At 39.3% G+C, this 20,300-nt stretch overlaps 1 protein-coding gene across 5 annotated transcripts in view; it reads right to left on the bottom strand.

Annotated features, from left to right (window-relative positions):
• Positions 1-20,300, bottom strand: part of LOC119651280 (protein limb expression 1 homolog) — a 195,818-nt gene that overhangs the window by 43,610 nt on the left and 131,908 nt on the right. The window contains exon 2 of one of the 5 annotated variants that reach the window (XM_038054786.1): positions 8,487-8,653. The exons of 2 other annotated variants lie outside the window; for them this stretch is intronic. In XM_038054786.1, coding sequence (XP_037910714.1) covers positions 8,487-8,565 — 79 coding nt within the window. In that variant the 5' untranslated portion in view covers positions 8,566-8,653. The remainder of the gene's footprint in view (positions 1-8,486; positions 8,654-20,300) is intronic. 2 more of the 5 variants (XM_038054787.1, XM_038054785.1) reach the window with 2 other exon arrangements.

Genomic DNA, 20,300 nt, shown 5'->3' with positions numbered 1-20,300 from the left:
CGAGAGAAAGCTATCAAGTTGTAATTTCAAAACAAAAGATTCAAGCGGGTAACCTGTTTTCATATTCTTCGTAATTGTGCCTCATTAATTGGCTGATTCTAGTAAAACTTTATAGGAGCTATAGGAACTTTTCCAAATGTCTTAATTACTCCACTGTCGCAATATCACCGATTTGAAAACATGAAGGCACTAAATCAAAATCGCCATCGATAAACGTACAGGTGAATGCGGTGCCGGCACTTGTCTAGGCTCGACCCAAGTAGGACCAGCAGCCGTTAAAGTTGTCACAGGGTTGTTGAATAGCCACCTAAAGATATTGACAATTGTCACATCAATTTTAAAGTTGAAAACCTCCCAACAGTGTGAATAAATGTACCGTAAAACATCAAGCAAGTATTTTAATGGTATATGCTTATTTAAGCGTGTCTATGATGCAGGAGTGCAACGAAAACTCGTCGCAAGTCTTGTAATTGATATTGGCATGACATGGATGGGTATATGTATATGTGTACACCGAGGTTGCTGCATTTCTGCAACTCATATGTAGGCGAGTCTAATAACCAGCTGAACTACTTCTAAAATTGCTGCAGTGCAATTTTTCACACAACATTGCTTCATTACTTCGATAGAGCCATGGACGTCGACCTAATTACTTGATTCACTGGACGATGCAATTAAATTGAGGTTCTTGTCGTTCACGTCGGCTTTTTCCTTTTTTCACAGTTAGATCAACAAAATAAACTTGTAGAGATAATCATGCAAATGGTAGTGAACAAGGGATAGCTGAGGAGTAAGAGTGCAGAATCATAATCTGGATGTTTTACTATGGAAGAAAAGGCCTCCGCATTTTTGAAGTTGGATAAGTTGTAAATTAGAGCCTCTCACTTTGCTCATATCCTTTAATGGATTTTTTTTTGTCCGAAAGGGCATTGCCTTTTATTTTACCATGAACCATCTGGGAAGTTGTCGGTCCTTGTCATATGATCAGTAGCACCTTGGTTGTTACAATTACCTTCTAGTTAGAAAATTATGGTATTTGATAAGGCAGCTAGTGTAGAAATCGGGAAAGTCGAAGCAGTATAGACACACGTCGGGAAACCGAAAGCTGGACGCTTTAGGTATGAAAGGTTTTGTGTATTTCTTTTATAAAGACCTTTGAGAGTGAATTTGTCCCATTAGTACGTAACACGTAATATACCCATATATTGATTTTTTTCAGATTTTTCGGTTGAACAGTTTCGCCCCCCCCCCCGCGAACTCCCCGTCTTTCCAACAAATGTCAAAACTAAGACCAGCTTCGAAAAGTACTAACCGAGGCCTTTCATTCGATATATATTTGGTGAAAAAAAAATTTAGAACCCCCTTTTGCATATTTGAGGACCTCCCTTTAAATTGGACATAAAAGGATGTAACTCACTGTTTCCGTGAGTGTTCACAGTTCCCACCTTTCAACCAAATTTGGTATCAATCCCCGCTGCACTCTCCGAGAAAAATGCGGGTAACGGACAAACAGACAGACTGACAGACAGGCAGTAAATCAATTTTCATACGATTTTGTGTTACAAAAAACCTTTAAAAAATGCTTTAAGTTTTAACTTCTATATGTGGGCTTTTATTCAGGAAAATTGGATAGCTATTTCCTTTTAGGGATTAATTAAAAGTACAAGGAGGGGACAAAACAAAACAAAACAAATGGAAAATTTGAAGCTCCGACTTTCATATATGAGAGGTGTTGTGTACTTTTCGGATAATAATAATTCCTGCAAACCAAATTTGAATTATATGTAGTTTGTACTTTACAGTGTTATCACTGTGTTATGCTGGTCGAGTGCCAGCTGGTGAATATATAGACTTTACGTGTGATTTTAATGACCATGTCGATGGCGATTTGATGGAAATGGATTCGAAATGACCTCTACTGACTGCTGACCATTACTGGCGTTTGAGAAAATAAAACATGATCACAAAAATGGTTGCCATTCATCCCTTGGTGGAGCATGGGCGCCATGCAAGAGGGTCTGCTGAAATGTGCTTCAACTGCATTCCACTGCATCGCGTAACCGGCAATGGAATTGTCTCCTTCCTTAATGTGTAACGTATCCGTTCCACTTCCGCCTTATGATCATATCGCGTACGGGTGGTAAGCGTATGCGCCACCCAAGTTCTTTCTTAAAATAGTACCAGTACTCCGCATATATGTAAGTGTTGAAGAAAGCTTGGTGCTTTTCAGTAACAGTGGAGGTCACTTTCCATGTGCTACCCCCATTTAGCAACAAGAACACAGTCTTAACTTGACCTTGATATAGAGGTACTACATTGCCAGATTTCTGACAAAGCAGCAAAGAAGGTTTTCTCGGCAGATTTAATGCGCTTCCTAGATAGTTAGTTACCATACCTTCGATAAAAGTCAACCTTTCTACTAAATATCCAAGTACCTCGCTCAATCACATCAATTCTGAAGAACAAGGATAAAAACAGCTCATATGTATATACACATTTAAATTAATTTGTTTACGTGTTCAATTTTTTTCCCTGCTGACACTGTCGCAAGCTCTCTTAAAATCGGTGAAGAGCAGGTGGCCCGGAGATCTAAAGTCCCCGCATTGTTCCAAAATGATTGAAAAGGTGATGATGTGGTCAAAGCAAGAAGAACCAAAGCGGAAACCTACCTACCGGTCGGAGACAGTAGGGATCTCAGAGATACACACCCAAACGGGTGCCCTTCTTCGGAATTTTAGCGATCATTCCTTTCTTTCAGTCTCCGGGAAAGGTCATGGATTGCCAGTATTTCCATGTGAATGGAAGTAGTAGATCTGCACATCTGTCTCACTAAGCAGCACATGTTATTTCCTGGGCCAACAAGGCTGGTAAGCAATTCGTCAACCATGATACTTGGCTCTGGAATGGCGATGTTCATATGAAGGTTAGTGAGAAGAAACGCGGAACAATTGCCAAATTTATCCAAATTCCAATCGCGAAGCAAAGTAAACGATAGTTGTTACCCTAGCAGCCTGCCACACATCGACTTGCTAATAGCTGCATAGAGGCTTTCGAATATTTTTTGTTGTTAATAATAAGAGCGGTGCTTTTGGTACAGTTGCCGTCGGAAGTGTGACAGCTATATCAAATTTCCCCCATGGCTCGGTTGGTGCTTATCAAGGAAGCCTCCCTTACCGCTTCTCTTCATTCTAGTAATCGACCCTATCATGGGGGACATTCTACGTTTAGCGCTCTACATATTGTATTTCCCTGTGCAGATGATGTTTTCCTAGCATCTCACATCAAAGCTGATTTCAGGCAACTTGTCCTAAATCAGAAGCAGCCTGTTATAGGGAATAGTTTCCAGTAGATTTCCCATATTGTCTGTAAGCTGTATGATGGCTTATCACTGTGTCTCCCATCTACATTTGCGCGTTGATAGTTTCCTTTTGATTTTCATCATTCAGCACGCATTGTCATTTCATCAACGTTCGGGTAGTCCATGGGAATAATTTTTACGGTTTGGTGTCGAGCCCTGACAAATCGCGATCAACTCGTGGAAAATATGTAGTATTTTCCTTCCGTTATACCTGCCGGGAAACCTTGCTTAAATGCAAACATCTTCACATTCACTGCTTTGTCCGACCTGGCTCTATGTCGCTGGGATACACCCCTTAAGTTTATCTCAGAGTTATAAAAGTTGGTAGTAGTATAAAATATAATATGAAGCATATTATCTCCAAGTTTGATCAAAATCATACTATTAATAACAAGGTTATAGTAGCTCAAAGTTGTCTTTACCGTGTAAATTTACAACCCGAAGTACTAAATCTGATATGCTAAATGTATATTCTTAAAGGGCTACGTACAAATGGGATAGTTCTACACTCAAATATACTCACACAAGAAGCAAACAAAACCTTTCATACCTGAAGCTTCCAGCTTCCGGTTTCCCGACTTGTTCTACTCTACATTATGGTATTGATTGAGGATTACTAATTCGTTGTTTTTCTCATAAGGGGACTGTTTACGTAAGTGATATTCACCCACGAAGCCCATCTTACATTTGCGGAAACATAAAGCCCAGCGACGAGAATGTTGAAACTTTGCTTCGGTATTAGGCTGATGTGTTGAAGTTTTCTGCAGTGAAAGGAGGGAGTTTCGCATCTCACACTAATTTATGGAGCAATCACTCCTATTCCACACTTGCCCCGTTTCGTGGGCATAATAACTATAGATATAAACCCATTATTTTCGCTTTTATCAATTCATTTTCGGGTGTTGGAGCCTTTTCCCTTGAATGGGTGTCTTTCACTGGTCCAAATTGTGCACTTTCCACTTTTGTTTGAGGCCCATAATGCACGGGCTTTTATCTGTATGCTTCGCCAATAATCGGCACGTCCACTTCAAGTGGCTAAAAGTATCGTATGCAGTCTCACAATGACTGAGGCTTATCTGAATAAATTTTATTTGTTCCTTGGTTTGGGATCTCTCTTAGGCAAGCCTTTTTTCCATACCATTTGCTTCGATCGGATCTGTCATGTTTACTTTTTTGGTACATACAGCCAGCAAGCTAACGATCGTCGTTTGTGTTCCACCGTATGCTCTTCCCAAGTTTTTTACTGCGTCGACACTACCGTCCATCATTCCTCCGTATTTCCGCTTCCGTAGTAGTATCATCAAGGTTTGTCAATAATTAATTGCCTCATTATGGCGTCCTTTCTTAAAGAGTCTTACTAGGTTCTGCATGCTGTTTTTTGGAGCTTCTTCACTTTTTACAATTGGAAGCTTTTCAGCACCACCTCCTTCAGAAAGTTTCCATTCTGAGTACTTCAACTAGCACTTTACCAACTCTCTCATCGTTAATATGCAGCATTTCTTCCCTGCTTGTTTCCAGCACGGTCGTTGCCATTATCAATACTTGGTCTTCAACTCATTTCTACGGACCTGCTCAAAGATCTAAATATTTTATTATTTCATTTGGAGGAATCCAGATTGGTTCTCCCTTCTTTTTCACTTGTAAATTAGCTATATATATAGCGACAACCATGTAATCAACCAAACCAACTTCCTCTAATGGTTATGGTAAATCTCTGTGTGTGAAGTGAATAACTTCACTCAGTTTAAGGGGGTCCTCAAATTTACCAAATCTAGCCGTATTGGATATCAAATGCATGGTCGTTATTAGTGCTTTAGAATGCCATGGAAAGGGGGTGGGGCGAGAAAGGGCAGGGGTATATCTCAAGGATCCATTCTCAGAATCAAATCGATGAATAAATAATGTTTTTGGCTTAAAAATACTCTCTCAAAAAAGTTAATAATAGTATGTTGTTATATTTTTGGGAATCGACTGAACACCTCTCTTAGGTATCACCTAAAATCATAAAATTTAGTTGTAAGTCCCCGGTAATAGCGTCATAAAAGATAAATCTAGCCAAATACTTCTTATTTATTGGACCGGAACATGGGAGTAGTCTAATTAAGTAATAGAGTCTAATAAGTAGAAGTTGTCTAATAAATCAACTTAAGGGAGTCATCCCGTAAGAAGGCCGTTTTTTGGCTTTTTTCCGAAATTTTTTGTGGAGAACTATACATACAAATACAAATTTTTCACCATCGATTTATTAATATCTTGAGCGTCCACATTAATTTTTCCATCCCGATCGCATAGTTGGTTATTGAAATGCAGAGCAATTTATACACCCATTTCCAAAAAAAGTGATGGCATTTTGACGCACAGACCTAACTATAATCCGCAAAATAGGATTATTAAAAAATATTAAAAGCTAAATTTTTGGGGCTGTATTATACTTTTTTTTGTGAATTTTGGTGTTTTTTTAAGGCTTTTTTAATGAATAAAAAAAAACTACAGAATGGATCGCAATTATCCTAGTTTGTCGACCGTAGAAATCTGTCCTGAATAAGTCGTGAAAATTTTATAGAATTTCGTTGGATATATTTTAGGCTATGGTGGCAGCCGATTTTCAACATGCACTTTCGAGAAAAATGCATTTAAAAAGTAGAATGCGATTTTAAGCCATAAAACCTTAACTGACCATTAATCTGCTATACCTAGTCCAAAAACCATAGGTTTCTTCAAGAAATACATGTAAAGCCTTGGCTTCAATTCTTGTCTTTTTAGCGGACTCATTCAAATGTCATCCGGACCGATAAATACGAGCTTTATTACGGTGATCGACATAAAATTGGCATGTGACTTATCACGTGTTTAACACTATAATTTTCGAACGACTCCGAATATCACTTTGCCCATATATTCTACACTATATCTAGATACAATTGATGCCATAAAAAAAATTCGATTCTACAGATCCGGCACACGGGATGACCCCTTAAATTTTCCGCTGACAGTAAAACCAATTCCCTGCACAGCAGATTATTCTTGCGTGTGTCAGTCCCGAATGTTGGTAGGGTCATAGCAGGTCTAATTTATTTCTTCAGTGTAAATTTACTCCAACCCAAGATATAGAAGATGAAATATCGTACATAAATGGTTCGATATGCTATAGCGCTATACATATATATCGCTATATATTACAAATTACGCAGAAAAGTATTATACCCAAATATTCTAACAGTGGAAATACACAAAAGCTCGGTACTTCAAGTGGCGAAGCTTTTGTATTTGCAAAAACTAAACAGGATTACGCAACTACTGTTTCTACAACAGTCTGTGAACAGTTTTCAGCTCCTATCCGGAAGGGTCAGAAGATCGCAAAACCTTTTATAGTATACTCATAAAAAAAGGGTAGAAAACGTTATTCTACTGAGTACGGTAGGGTATATGGTGAAAAGACATTCACTTCGTAAAGCACATAAGCGGGTACGATTACAGTTACGATATTTTTAATGTAAACTCACATGTAAACTAATCTGTTCCAAAGTTTCATATACAGGTATTATTTTAGTTTAGTTTCTGCCAGACCGCTAGAGGCTCGGAGGGGAATGGAAATCATGTTGGTAGTAGCACAGGGATCCATTCTAGGTCCAAATTTCTGGAACGCTTCCTTCGATAGATGGCACAAGAGTCACGCTTGGTCGATTATGTAGGGAACGTGGCGGCACTTGTTGTTGGCGCACTATTGAACAGGCACAAATCATACTTGGCATATTGATACCACGGGTAAATGGATCTATGACTGTTCATGGTTTCGGCTTTGCGCTGGAAAAAACTGCAGTAGTCATTTTAATCAGAAAGAGAATCCCGACCTTGCGGCCCATATCGATTGAAGAGCTGACTATATAGTGCAAATCAGCGGTTAAATACTTAGGTTTGATTTCTCGACTTGAAGATAAGCTTCGGGCAAATCAGCAGTGGTCTAGGTATAGGAGTTGAAGTCTTGGTCTTGAGTCGCCTAATGGTGAATGTTGGACGCCATATATCTATTGGGAGCAACGCACTTTATTCTGCTTTACGGGGCCGACGTCCTTGACAAGGAGGTGTATCGTAATTTCCTTACCGAAATGCAGAGCTAGGGAGCTTTGCGAATAGCGTCTGTTTATCGCCTTATTTCATAATCAAACGTAATAGTGATCGCGAGAGTGATAACCATTGTCCTCTTACTACTACGGAACGTCAAGCCGAATTGTGCACCATGTTCTTCAATACACCTATGCTATTTTGTACTTCTGCGATGAACACCAGGGGGTGTCGGGTAAATTTCTAAAATGTGGGAATATATTATTATTAACTTTATTTGTGCAGATATCGGAACCGGTTATATTTTGAGGCTTAGATTTCATAGAGATGCACTACTGTGATTTTTTTCGGATTTTTCGGTTGGATAGGTTCTGAGAACGAGACCTGTTACACTTTTTGATGGTCATATTTTGAGCCCTCACTCCCCTATGTTTCGCCCAATATCAAATATTGAACCAGTTTCGAAAAGTACTAATTGAGATCTTTGAGATTTGATACCCCACATGGCTACATTCTGTGAAAAAAAAATTTGCAGCCTCCTTTCACATGTATGGGGGGGCCCCCCTTAAAGTTAACACAAAATGGCGGCAGTTGCTGCATGTAAAGGAAACGGCAGATCACATACTCTTACCAAATTTCGTGACAATCGGTCCAGCCGTTTCCCAATAAATCGGCCGTGACAGCAGACAGACAGACGGACAGACAGACATTGAATCGATTCTAATAAGGTTTTGCTTCACACAAAACCTTAAAAATGGAAGTCTAGTTTTAAGCCAGAATAAGCTTTTTCCAGTAGCTGTACCCCCGTGACACTTCCTGCTTCCAGGCTAAAATGAACACAAGTCAACTCGGAAAGGCCGTTTGCTTCGCTCTCTGCATTCGCATTCATTATAGAAAGTCGCACATTTCTAGAAAACTGTTGAACTGTTGAAGTTAAAGTTACCAAGTAAATGTAATATTTTTTTTCTGTTTTACAGATCTATTAAGAAATGTCTAAACGACAGTTATTCATGGCATAACAAACTATTCAACTACTAAAATACAGAAAACCAAATAACATACTCACCTCTGTAATCACCATCATCATATAATCCAGGAATGGTTGGCAATGCCCAAAAGGGCTCTTCCGGATACACCATCATCATTTGAAATATTTTGAACGTTATCTTGGTAAAAAATTAGTCTCTGCACAATAACAAGAGAAACTCTTAGAAAACGGATGTAACAACGAAGCTGAACGAAACGTTAATGCAAAACTCTATTTACGTTGAAATATTCCTTCTCAGGTAATAACTTGCAGAAACTTGCATTCTCCAACAGAAACTGGATGAATATAGCTTTAGACTAATCAATCATGAAGTCATATCAAATCATGGGTCCTGATAATTGACGATCACAAATCACAGGAAATCAGAATATGCTACGCTCCATCTCAATTCTTTAATCCAACGTCAGGTCTACAGTTTCCTTATCGCTAATATTTTCATATATGGGAAATTCCTCTCTTTAGGTCAGTTAGACTTGCAGAAACTACTGCATAGGAAAGAAGTGAGTAGTCCGAGAGGCGGGAAGAAAGTCATCGACTGCTAGGGGTGCGTTATATCTTAATATGAGAAATGAGCATTCTACTACCAGCTGAAATTCCTCAATTACCATCCCACTTTCTAACTTGTTATTGAGAATAGATACGCGAATAGAGAATATACAGAAAATATCAAGTTCCAATAAATTCCACCGTGTTGCGGTCTAATTGGAACCATTAAAGTTCTGATTTTGGATTGGGTTCCCACAACAACGAGTTGATATTAAATTTTGTGAGACGAAGATATGACCTGCTATAAATTAGTCGAAATGGAAGAAAACACTTAGTTTTCAGTTAGAGAAGAAGGAAATAGTCACGGTCTCTTTCGGTTATAGCAGTGTCAAGCATCGTGATTTTTTGCCGAAAAGTCCGATAGTCAAGAAAGAGTATTGTTTGGTGGTAATGAGAAGTTTGTGTGCCATAGCGGTTCAAAAAAAATTGTTTATTGACTGGTTGGCTTTGCACATTCATGACGCAATATAATTGAGAGCCATTATAACTCGAAAAATTTTCACTAAACCGCAATCACTTGATTTGTCTTTCTCGGATTTCTTCCTAGGGATTAGGCGTTCCAAACCTCGAGAGGAGTCAATGGCTAAATTGAGGTTGGCACTGATGGGAAACACCAAGTATAAAAAATATAGAAAAAATTGGATCAGACGCTGGTGTAAGTTCGTTGTAGTCAATATATATAGGGTTGGCATTTACCCCTTGGCGGGATATTGCATGTCAATCACACCTACGTGCCATCGTTCTCAGTTATCTGAAATGCATTCCAGCTCCCACCATGATTTTCTGAGCTCTCTGCACTCGTTCTTTACTGTCGGGAATCTTGGGCGAGTGGATTCAAGTGTGTGGCATTGCCAGAAATGCTGTTTTCGCCCCTCCTTGATGTGTATCCTGTCCACTGCCACAACCGTCTTATACTCATACATTATACTCCGATGGCACGATGCAGACAGGTGTTCACGAAGTCTTAGAGCTTTTGAGTGAGGTTCGCTTGCCATGTACTACTCCCATATAGTAATATAGAAAGAACACTAAAACAGTCTCAGCTTGATCTTGAGCTAACTGCTTTTCCAGATTTTATATAGGCCGGTGAAAGCACTGCTGCTGTTAATGCGTCAGACAACATTGAATTCCTCCACCGTCCGCAGAAACTACGCTTCCTAAGTGTACAAACTGGTTGACACCTTCGATGCTCTGCCAATTAAGATACAGATAGGAAGACCGGGACAACCCATCAGACTGAAAACAATGCTTTACTTGGTATTTGCTTCTCTTTTCAAATACACAGCCATTTGGTAAAGGGCTATTACCCGGTTAGAGAGCAAACAGATTTCATTGGCGTTATTGAGGTGTTTAAGGAAAGATGTCATCGTCCATTGAATTCCTTCACGTCCTCCGGATAAGGCAGCATGAAGAACGACACCGATAACAAGAAAATATAATATCGGCGACAGGATACAACCCCGACCGACTACGCTTTCAACTTAAAACGTGACATTTTACGCTATCATATCTCACTGTGATAGTAGCCATTAATTTCTCTGGAATACCTCTCCATCGGAGAGTAATTCAGGCACACTTCCTGTTCACGATATTGAAAGCTTTCTCGAAGTCGATGAAAAGCAGGTGAAGCGAAAATCGAAACTCCGTACCCGGTTCAAAAATTACCCGTAGGGGGTTGATGTGGTCAATGCAAAAGGATCCGGAGCGAAAACTAACTTGTTGTTTGTCTATTAATTTTTCGAGATGTTCTTTGTTGCGTTCCAGGATAATTTGAGTTGTTATCATTGTAACGGCCGGGAGCACACAGATACCCCTTCAATTGTCGCACTGAAAACGTGTGCCCTTCTTTCGAACTGATAAGCTCTGTGCTCGAACAATGACAGGGCGATGGAAGCTGCAGGAATCCAGAAAAACCTCTCACCATTACCGTTACGGTCGCCAAGACCGTATTTTCTCATCACATGTCCGAGCAAGGAGTTATCAGAGCTCACCTTGGCATTCAGATCACTTATCACGACCACAATGTGACCTTTAGGAAGCCTTCCCTTCATGTAACTGCTAGTAGAAATCATCCTTTTCCACTACAGCAGAAGTCTTGGTTCGTGCGTAGCATTTTACAATTGTAGTTTTCCTTTCCCTGAACCGGAATCTTGCTGTTAGAAGGCTGTCAGAAATCGGTTTCCAAGTGAAGACAGCGCTATTTGCGCCAGCCGTCAGAAACAACCCCGCACTGTATTCGCGTCTGCTTCCACTTTGCTTTCCAGAGTACAAAGCACATTGCCGCGAGAGGAGGAGGAGTACGCTCTAGAGTCCCAACATCTTACTTTGCTGAAGCCCACAATATGTAGCTTATATCGTTAAAATTCCTGATCAAGCTGGAGAAAGCGTGCGTTCTGAGGGCCTCGTTACCGTTGTCGAGGAGCGTGCGTGTATTCACCAATCATATTTGGTTTCGATAGGCAAAGGTCGTAGCTGCGAAATTAGTCCTTATCTGAGGCGTCGTTGACGTTTTGATAGCAATAAAGTTTCATAAATTGCAGGTTGCTAGCCCATAAATTTTTATCCCTTTAGTCGCCTCTCACGACAAACAGGGAAGATTTTGAATATATTTTTTAGCACCAACACGGTGGGCTGTAGTGGGGATCACTTTATTATCAAAGTAGTTTTTGGGGAAAATATGAGGGAGACATTTAGCAAATATTAGAAAAAGGATAGATCTAAAAAGGGGAAACTATAAGACCAACTTTATTTTTATTTCGCAAGAAGGCTTCTTCCACATTTTCGGTACAGTTTTCCAAAAACCTGATTTTGATTTCGTCCAAAGCAGAGACAACACGTTAGATATTGCCTGACCTTTCTTTTTTGATTTGGAAAAGTAATATGTTTTCCAGTTATTAAGAACGAACAGCGAACTTTTCATCATCACCAAAAGTGCAACAACTAGTATCCGGCCTGGCCCAGCCGTAGTAAGGTACACCAATTTTGTATCCCTAAAAGGTATTTGGCGTCTTGGCCAACGTTACCACTCCATATAAGATAGGGTCTGCCACGTATTTTTTTTTTCTAGCATAGATATTGCCTTTGTGGGCTTTCTGGGCGGGATCATGGTTGTGAGAACGCTTTTAAATTCCGTCGTTATGCTAGCTACGGGATAATCCAGCTTCTTTTGGAGGTCAAAAAGTCTTCGGAGGATTTTTCTCTCGAAGGCCGTTGGTGAGACATTTCGTGTGGAACAGTGTCTGTAAACTGAAAGAGCCCCTGTTTGCTGCCAAAAACTGTGTGGGGATTTTGTTGTCATTGCAGTGCCTCATGCGCTTTAATCAGTTCCCACCAATAACAGGTATTATGAATTTGAGGATTGACAAAAAGGTCACTGGTAGTCTACGTAGTGGAGATTTCGTCGATCATCTAGCAATCTAATTTATATTATGTGGAAACCGACCGTTTATACTGGTAGACTATTTCTACCTGAGGTGAGGCTGTTGTCAGCACAGATAGATCTGATGGACTGCCTCTGTCCGGACGAAAATTTGATCAGGTGTAAGAAATATGTAATAATGTATGCTTCAAAGCTTCAAAAATGGAAAATGCCAGTTGAAGAGAGGTAATTCGCACTTGTTTATTCTAGTTCGCGTATATTTATATTTCGGCAATAACTTGTTCCTTTCTTTAACGCTATATTTCTACGATTGCTTTTGGTAGTAAGTTTTGATACGCGAAACATCTGCCCAACAGTTTTTATGTAGAACGCACAGAATTCTACAGTGACAACTCATAAATAACAAAGTATTAGAAGGGCAAGTGTGACCTTCGCTGGTTGATCTATGTGCAGCATCAAATTGCTAATTTCGTGAATATTTACATAACTTGATCGCGGGTGGTAGGGGGGGACGTCATTGTAGATTGACTGACTCTAGTCTTCTATAATAGATAAAACTATTCGAAGCTTACATTATTTGCTCCTGTTTTAACACTTTTTAAGTCCAACTAGTGAACTGTGAATCTGAATTTAGCTTAAATATATGCCGATCTATATGCAAATCAGCTTTGGCTACAGACAGAGCTTCCTTTATGGATTTGGTTGGTAGCAGCTAAATAACATTGGGATCAGCAGGCTTTTCAGAAAACTGTTTTTTTCTTTCAATTTGCAGTTCAGAGAAGCGAGGGAAGAGGGGAAATTTGTTTTGGTGTGAAAGGCGGCAATGAATTTTAACTTTGCCCAATACAGGTTTCTTGACAGTTCATGATATCAGGATTATAGGGAAAGATCAACGAAATAAGAAGAAAAGGTGGCGAAGTTCCCGTTTAACAAATTGTAGAATAGCCCACGGATTTTCCCGTTTACGTCAATGGTCAGGGAAGCCAACATGGGCACTCGTATTTTTTCACTGCGTTCTTCGGAGCTCTATATATATCGTTTCCGAGCTATAGAATTGGTGTATTTTCCCCTGGAACTTTTTGTTTTTCTCTATAATGCGCATTATGAATATATTGGATTCGCACCAGAACATAATTTAAGAAAGATGGCGCCTTGATATAGAACGTTTTGATAGTTTATCTATTGTAGATAAACTATTGGCTTCCTATTTGTATCCCATTGGATAAGCGGATAAGCGGTGCGTTGTAAAGGCAATGAGGTGTTGGATGTTGCCAATACAGGAGAATCCACGGCGGAAGGCAGCCTGCTTTCTGTCGATTAAGTTGTCAAGATTTTCTTTAATGCGTTCCAGGATAATCTTGAGTTGACTCAAGGGATATCGAAGGCACAGCAACTGCAAATGTGTACATGATTATGGCAGTTAGTAACAGACACTGACTTAAAGAATATGCTCTCAGACCCGGTATACCCTACAATTTGCAATCACAATGGATAGGATGAAGAAACCCTCAGGCACTTCCTTTTGCTAGTACCAAAGCAGGTAGACAATTCGTTGGCAACGTCAAACACGTGTCTGATCATTCAGTGGGGGCGTTGCTATTTTTCGTAAATGCTACGGGTTGGCTATGAAGCCGACTGGATTCAATTCCGTTCGCTCTTCGTCGTGAATCCATGCAGCAATGGGAATTCGTGGTATCAAAACGGCTTACCACAGTGCTAATTTAGATCCTAGGAGCGGCTAATGGGAACTGTATACAATGCATATTTGAATTCATTTCCGGGGATATCTTATTCCCGTGTACATTTTATTGCAGGGCGGAAATTGCATTAAAGTTCTAAAAGTGTTAAACTTTTCATCTCTTGATGTATTCAACATGGTTTCTCCGGACTATGTCCCAGTAGGACTATGTCCAAGTACTCATTACAATACTTGTATTACCTTTTTTTGTTATTTCCAGGCAAAAAAAGTAATTAATTTTTGTCATAAATTTCGACTTGAGAGGACTATGTTAATGCTCGGTTATTTAAACCAGTATCCTGAGGTTCCACTTCGGAGATCTTTGCCTATTGGGCTAAAACTTGGTAACATCATTTTACTTGAAACTGACCCTGGTACCCTGGTACATTAAATTGCATGAAAGCATAAGATTGGTCAAAGCGCAATATTGCATTATCACACTTACATGAGAAGTGTTACCTAGAGCGCTATCATCTTGCCTCGCTTCAGTCGCAAATGTTTAACAGTTTTTCGGGTATGCAAAGGAACCTGAAGCAAAAAAATAATCTGAATGTTTTGGGGAGCAAATAATCAGCAATTTATTTGGTCGGTGTTTCCTGAAGCTTTTATTGGCTGATTCGTCAATCCGATATAGCCAAGATAGTCTCATTCATTGCTTACCGGATATCTCAACTGAAAACTTGCAAATGGCAAACAACTTTTCATTCTTTCGATTTCCTGAAAACAATTTCAATCTATCTGAATAATCCATGTTTCTATCTACTCTGACCATGCGCTTTCAATTCATCTAAATACTTCAAATCTGGATAATTGCATAATATTTCAATAACTTTTTATGTGGCGAAACCGATACGAAAAAACGTCTTTTCAGCTTCCCAGCATGACTCCAATTGTCTACTAAATATCAGTCATGTACAAGAGGAAAAAAATGAACTAAAAAATATGGAAAGAAGTACGGTATTGCCTCGCTTGGTAATTGTCAAAGAGCTAGCATAATTGGACAAGCTAAATAAAAATATGGGTCATGGTTGCGACAAGAGTGAAACTGAACAATAGATGCAGAGTTGGATACAATTCAAGTAGCACAAGAAGAATAAAATTCTTCATAAATGAGATATTTTATTCGAGGCTACAAAGCTACTGTTTTATTTGTGCAGAGCTATAATGTAGGAGATGGTTATCTGGTAAAAGCTTGTTTTCATGAGTTTTTAATTTTGAGGATTTATGAGACCACTACGTAAAAATTGTTGATTATCGTCTGTGAACGTTGTTAGAATAAACTGAATACGAATTTGTGCTGAATGTCAAGTAATTAATGTGACTTCGAGGTCATTGTTTGATCGGATTGGTATTAGAAAACTTCGACTTTATAGTGAACTCGTCGAGAGAGTACGAGCAGAACAGTGCGAATAGAGAAAATACTGTATCACAATCTTATCTACCTGAATAATATGAACATCAATAAGTGACCCAAAACGAAAGATTTAAGCCAGAAGCCCAATTTCTGATCGGCCTGAAAACGGGACATCTAACACTATAGTATGTCTTTATAGGTTATTGCTTGTTTCCGAGTAAAAGTCAATAATAAAGATAGTCAATATAATTTAAATCAATAAAATTCTGGGCCTGGCGAAACTGTTGGCCATAATGATAATCATTTGATTGGACTTTTAGAGGCCTCTTTCTTTGTTGCATTTATGACTTTATTATTGATTCCTTATCTGGAGGTTTTTACGACTGTTGTCGAATGTCTGGGTAGCGAAACTACAGGAAACGTTCTAAGATCGTTCAACTTGATCTATAAAAATTTTATGGATTTATTTTATTGCAGGGGATATTTTGTTATCGTTTTAGATGAAGTTATTAGCATTATTTATAATATTGATGCTATCATTGTGGAAGCCATGTGAGCAGGAGTGATAATTCTGAATATTAAAGTTGTTTTGGCAGCAACATATGGTACTGATTGATGGCATTTGGGCACTTTTTTGGTTATTTCGAGGCAATCAATTTGTTTTAATGATCGTACCTTCGACTCGTGTTCCAATTTATTGTAACGTGGATTTAATGTAGTAGTTCAGCATTTTGAGAATTTTTCCCAAGACGTCGGAAAGAGCTTTATATGAATTTATTGGACTTAATAACCAATAGCTCGATGGAAGACAAGCAATAGTACTGTATTTGGCATTTCTAGTGTAAATACTAATTCAAATAATGATGGTAGGTGACATAGATTTCTCCTCGAAAAGACTGTATTTCTCCATAAATTTGTCGCTATGACCCCATGATTAGGTGGTCGTCTTATTCGTGCCTCTGATAACTGAAAACCTGTATTTTAAACACATAAAATCCAACAAAACTTTCCAAAAAGTCTATCCACCGGGATATGAAAGGCAGACATGGAACGAATTCTTCACGCCAAAAATTTATTTAGCCTCTTTCTTCTCCTTCAGTAAGCAACTACGAGAGCAGGAAGTTCACGAAATTTAATAAGTAATTTCAAAATTACAGTACTAATATCCATAAATAATTTCATCTGAACAAAAAAACGGCAATCAGTAACCATTCAACCTCAGCCAAACATAATTTTTTGTGTTGTTTTTCCTTCAATATGACCTCATCCCATTCCATCAAAGGCAAAGACATCAGCGCGAGAGATACTCTTGTCCGTAATCGCGACATTGAGTTGCTTTAAAGTGCAATAACTTTGCAACTGCAGGATCCATGGAAATCCAGAAGAAGTGTTGTGGCTGCTGCCTAGCTGGATGCCGCCTGCTGTCTGCTTGATTCTGATGAACGAAAATGACTGAAACATTGGTCGTTTCTGTCCTGTGCGCGCATTATCACACAAAATAAGACCCTCGAGGCTCTTGCGCGATCGACCCGCTGCTGCTGATGCGTTTCATGGGAGACGACCACTATGATGATGATGATGGGAATGTTGCCGTCGATGATGATGATGATGATGACGACGATGGCGATGTGGACGAGGCGCAACGCATAATAATTTCATGATGAATATCGCAAAAATGAGATGACAGTAAAGAAAGGACGGGATATAACTGATGGAGTTGGGAGTAGACATTCAAATATAAAGGTAGGAGTCAGCCACTTTACTAGCTGCCTTGTCAAGGGGTTCAGGATAGCTGACTAATCTTTAGACAAGGTTAGGATCGAAACTTTATAGGGTTTAATTGTAAACTATTCTCCCCTTTCCCCACTGGGGATACAGTGTATCGTAGCTTTGTAGTGTACTACTTTTTTTATCAGAAAAGGGTCGGCTGTGCACTGGTTCTACGACCTGTAGATAACCAGTAAAAGTTGAGTACTGCGACCAGCGTGTCTGGATGTTCTACAGTACTCAAAACTGGGGAAAGTAATTGATAATAAATTTGCGCAAAGTATATAAGAAGTCTGTGTCAGTTGTCAGCGACTACCTGAGTCAAATCAGGGTAATAATCTGGGGCGAGCGCAATGCTCATCACATTGCCTCCTATAAAACCTCCTTTAAGTTCATGCTGCAATCGTGGGTTTTTGCAGTAATTATAATATAAACTAAGATTGTACCAAGTTTGGTGGTAATCGCAGTATTAGTAATAAAGTTATAATAGGTTAAAATTGTCGCTTCGGTGCAAATTCTAAAACTTTGAATGTCAGTAGCACGCATAATATATGCATATGATTACGGAAAAAATGTCCATTCAAATGTTTATATACAAGAAATACACAAAAACCTTTCATACATGAAACCTCCTCTGGTTTCCCGACATGTTTTCAACTAGCTAGAAACTTCGCTCAGAACCCGGAGTTTTACAGAGAAGTTGAAATAGAGATTTTAGTTGAAAAAATAGGGAAACCAAAAGCTTTCAACACCCTCTTCAATCCTGCCAACAATCGAGCTTAGTAAATAAGCAAACTTTCGTAGGGAATACAATAAATGTATGAACATACAAAACCACATCTTACACCAGCTAGCCACCCATTTATCCATAGATCAGTGCTTCGATAATACATCTTATGAACACTAAGAACAAAGAAAATGCAGCTGGTAACTCGGGCGAAATTACGATATTATTCAGGGCTGAACACTCTTCTAGCTCACATCAGATCTATGGTAATTTTTGCCCTTCATATTTGGAGGGAGCAAGAAAAGGTGGTTTCAAGATTAAGATGGATCAGTTGGCGAAGTGGTTTCTCCATTTGTCATGGAACTGGGATACGATAGTTCGTTTTTCAAATAGCTGGGAAACAAGGAACTAGGAAATTTTTGGACCAGGCTGATAAGAACCTACCGTTGAATGACACGCTGAGCAGCACACCAGGCAGAATCGGATAAACGACAAGAAAACCAATACCTTAAACAGAAAACCACGACCCTAATCAGATTGTTGTATTTGTACCTAAAAAAAGGCAGAGGAAGTCATATAGCACTGCATGGACGATGGCTTATGTCTTGAAAGATTTTGTTAATCAAGCAAAAGGATTGTAAAAAGAACGATTTCGGGTTCATAAATATAACATTAATGAACACGATAGAGTCGATTTCAAGTTTGTATCTGAGTCCATTTCACGATACTCAGCATCCTAAAGAGCCCCGGTAGTTTGGATTTATGAATACATTCAAAGTATTCCTTGCCTGTTGCAAAAGGTCACTAGAAGAGATTAAAATTTGTGAGTTAGCAATCCAAATTTTACTGCTAACTGAAAAGTTAAGACCACCTCAGATAAGTCTGATCTCAGGGCTATGACCTTTGGATATCGAAAACGATACAATGATTGGTTTTTTGGACTGTGTGCAAATTCCTCGATAACGGCATTGAACGACCCTCCTCCAATTTCAGCGAGAATCCCAACGATAGAAGCTGGAAATTAAGGGCTTCAGCGAGGCAAGATGATATGACCTTGGAGAATACTTCTCTCCCTCTTCTCACACCAGTTTGTGCTGCTGTGTTTTTGTACTCTCAATATCCAAGTGATAGCAGACGTGATTCAAGTGTTGTACTATTACTGAAGCCGCATAACAAAAATGGGGTTGACAACGGTTTCGATTGAAGCTGTCAAATCACGAACGAGTTCACAAGTAGTCGTAAGTCTTTCGACGGTCCTGTAAGGAATGTTAACGGTAGGATTCTCATGCATAATGATGAACAGCTGAGAAGGCGGATAGAGCACTTCACCATATTTGTGAATCGTATAATATTCGGTGAGTTTCCACTTCTCGCGGTTTACGGTCTTCCAGCGAAGGAGCTGCCACTTCTACCCATTTGTAAATTTTGCGACAACTAGAGGGATATTTGAGCGCTTCAGCGACGATGTTAGCCAAACCCTTCGACAGCTTAACCGACAGGGAGCAGACTGGTTTGGGCTATGCATTCTCATGTACTGAACATCAACCTCTCGATAATCTGGATGAGGAGTCTATCTGGAATGCTCTACGCAAAGGGGTATTGCGGGGAAACTAATAGCAATTATCAGAGGGTCATATGGTGATGCAAAATATCAAATGTTGCTTCGATATAAAATCTAAGAGAAATTTGAAACTCAAAGCAGGATCCGCTAGGATTTTCCCTCTTTCACCAATACTTTTCGTTCTCGCTATCGGGGAGGGTTTTCATACTGCCTTGGATGGAGAATATAGAGTGATTCAATGGACTATGGCAACTTTCCCCGAACACCTCTATTAAGGAGATAACACCTGTTTGCTTTCTGACCGAGTCATCGCCAAATTAGTCTGGATCTAGAAGCGGAGGCACGCAGAATTGGTATGAAAATAAACACCAACAAAACCAAGGTTTTCAGTCTGATTGGTTATCGCATTCTTCCTATTAATGGGGAGAACATCGAAGTCATTGATTATTTTTTTATATTTAGGAAGGGTTGTTTCCGTGGGTGACCTCATTCAACTTGATATCGTAAGACACATTAACAGCGCTAAATCGGTCTTCTATGTTTTGTCCAAGATTTGAATTTCAATTTTCTCGGCACTAACATGATGTTGACACTGTGCTGTTATTTGGAAGAGTACATGGAAAATGATCCGCACTATTACGTTACATGGCGGACTTTTACGCCATATAATTTTCAAGATTTCGTTGAAAACCAAATCGGTCTCCTGCCTTAAGGGGGGGAGTCCCTATACACGTAATAGGTAAGTGCATGTTTTTTTTCC

Source organism: Hermetia illucens, chromosome 3, assembly GCF_905115235.1.
Source record: "Hermetia illucens chromosome 3, iHerIll2.2.curated.20191125, whole genome shotgun sequence".
NCBI lineage: Eukaryota > Metazoa > Arthropoda > Insecta > Diptera > Stratiomyidae > Hermetia > Hermetia illucens.
The sequence above is the reverse complement of the archived record's forward strand: the minus strand, read 5'-3'. Positions and strand labels throughout refer to the sequence as shown.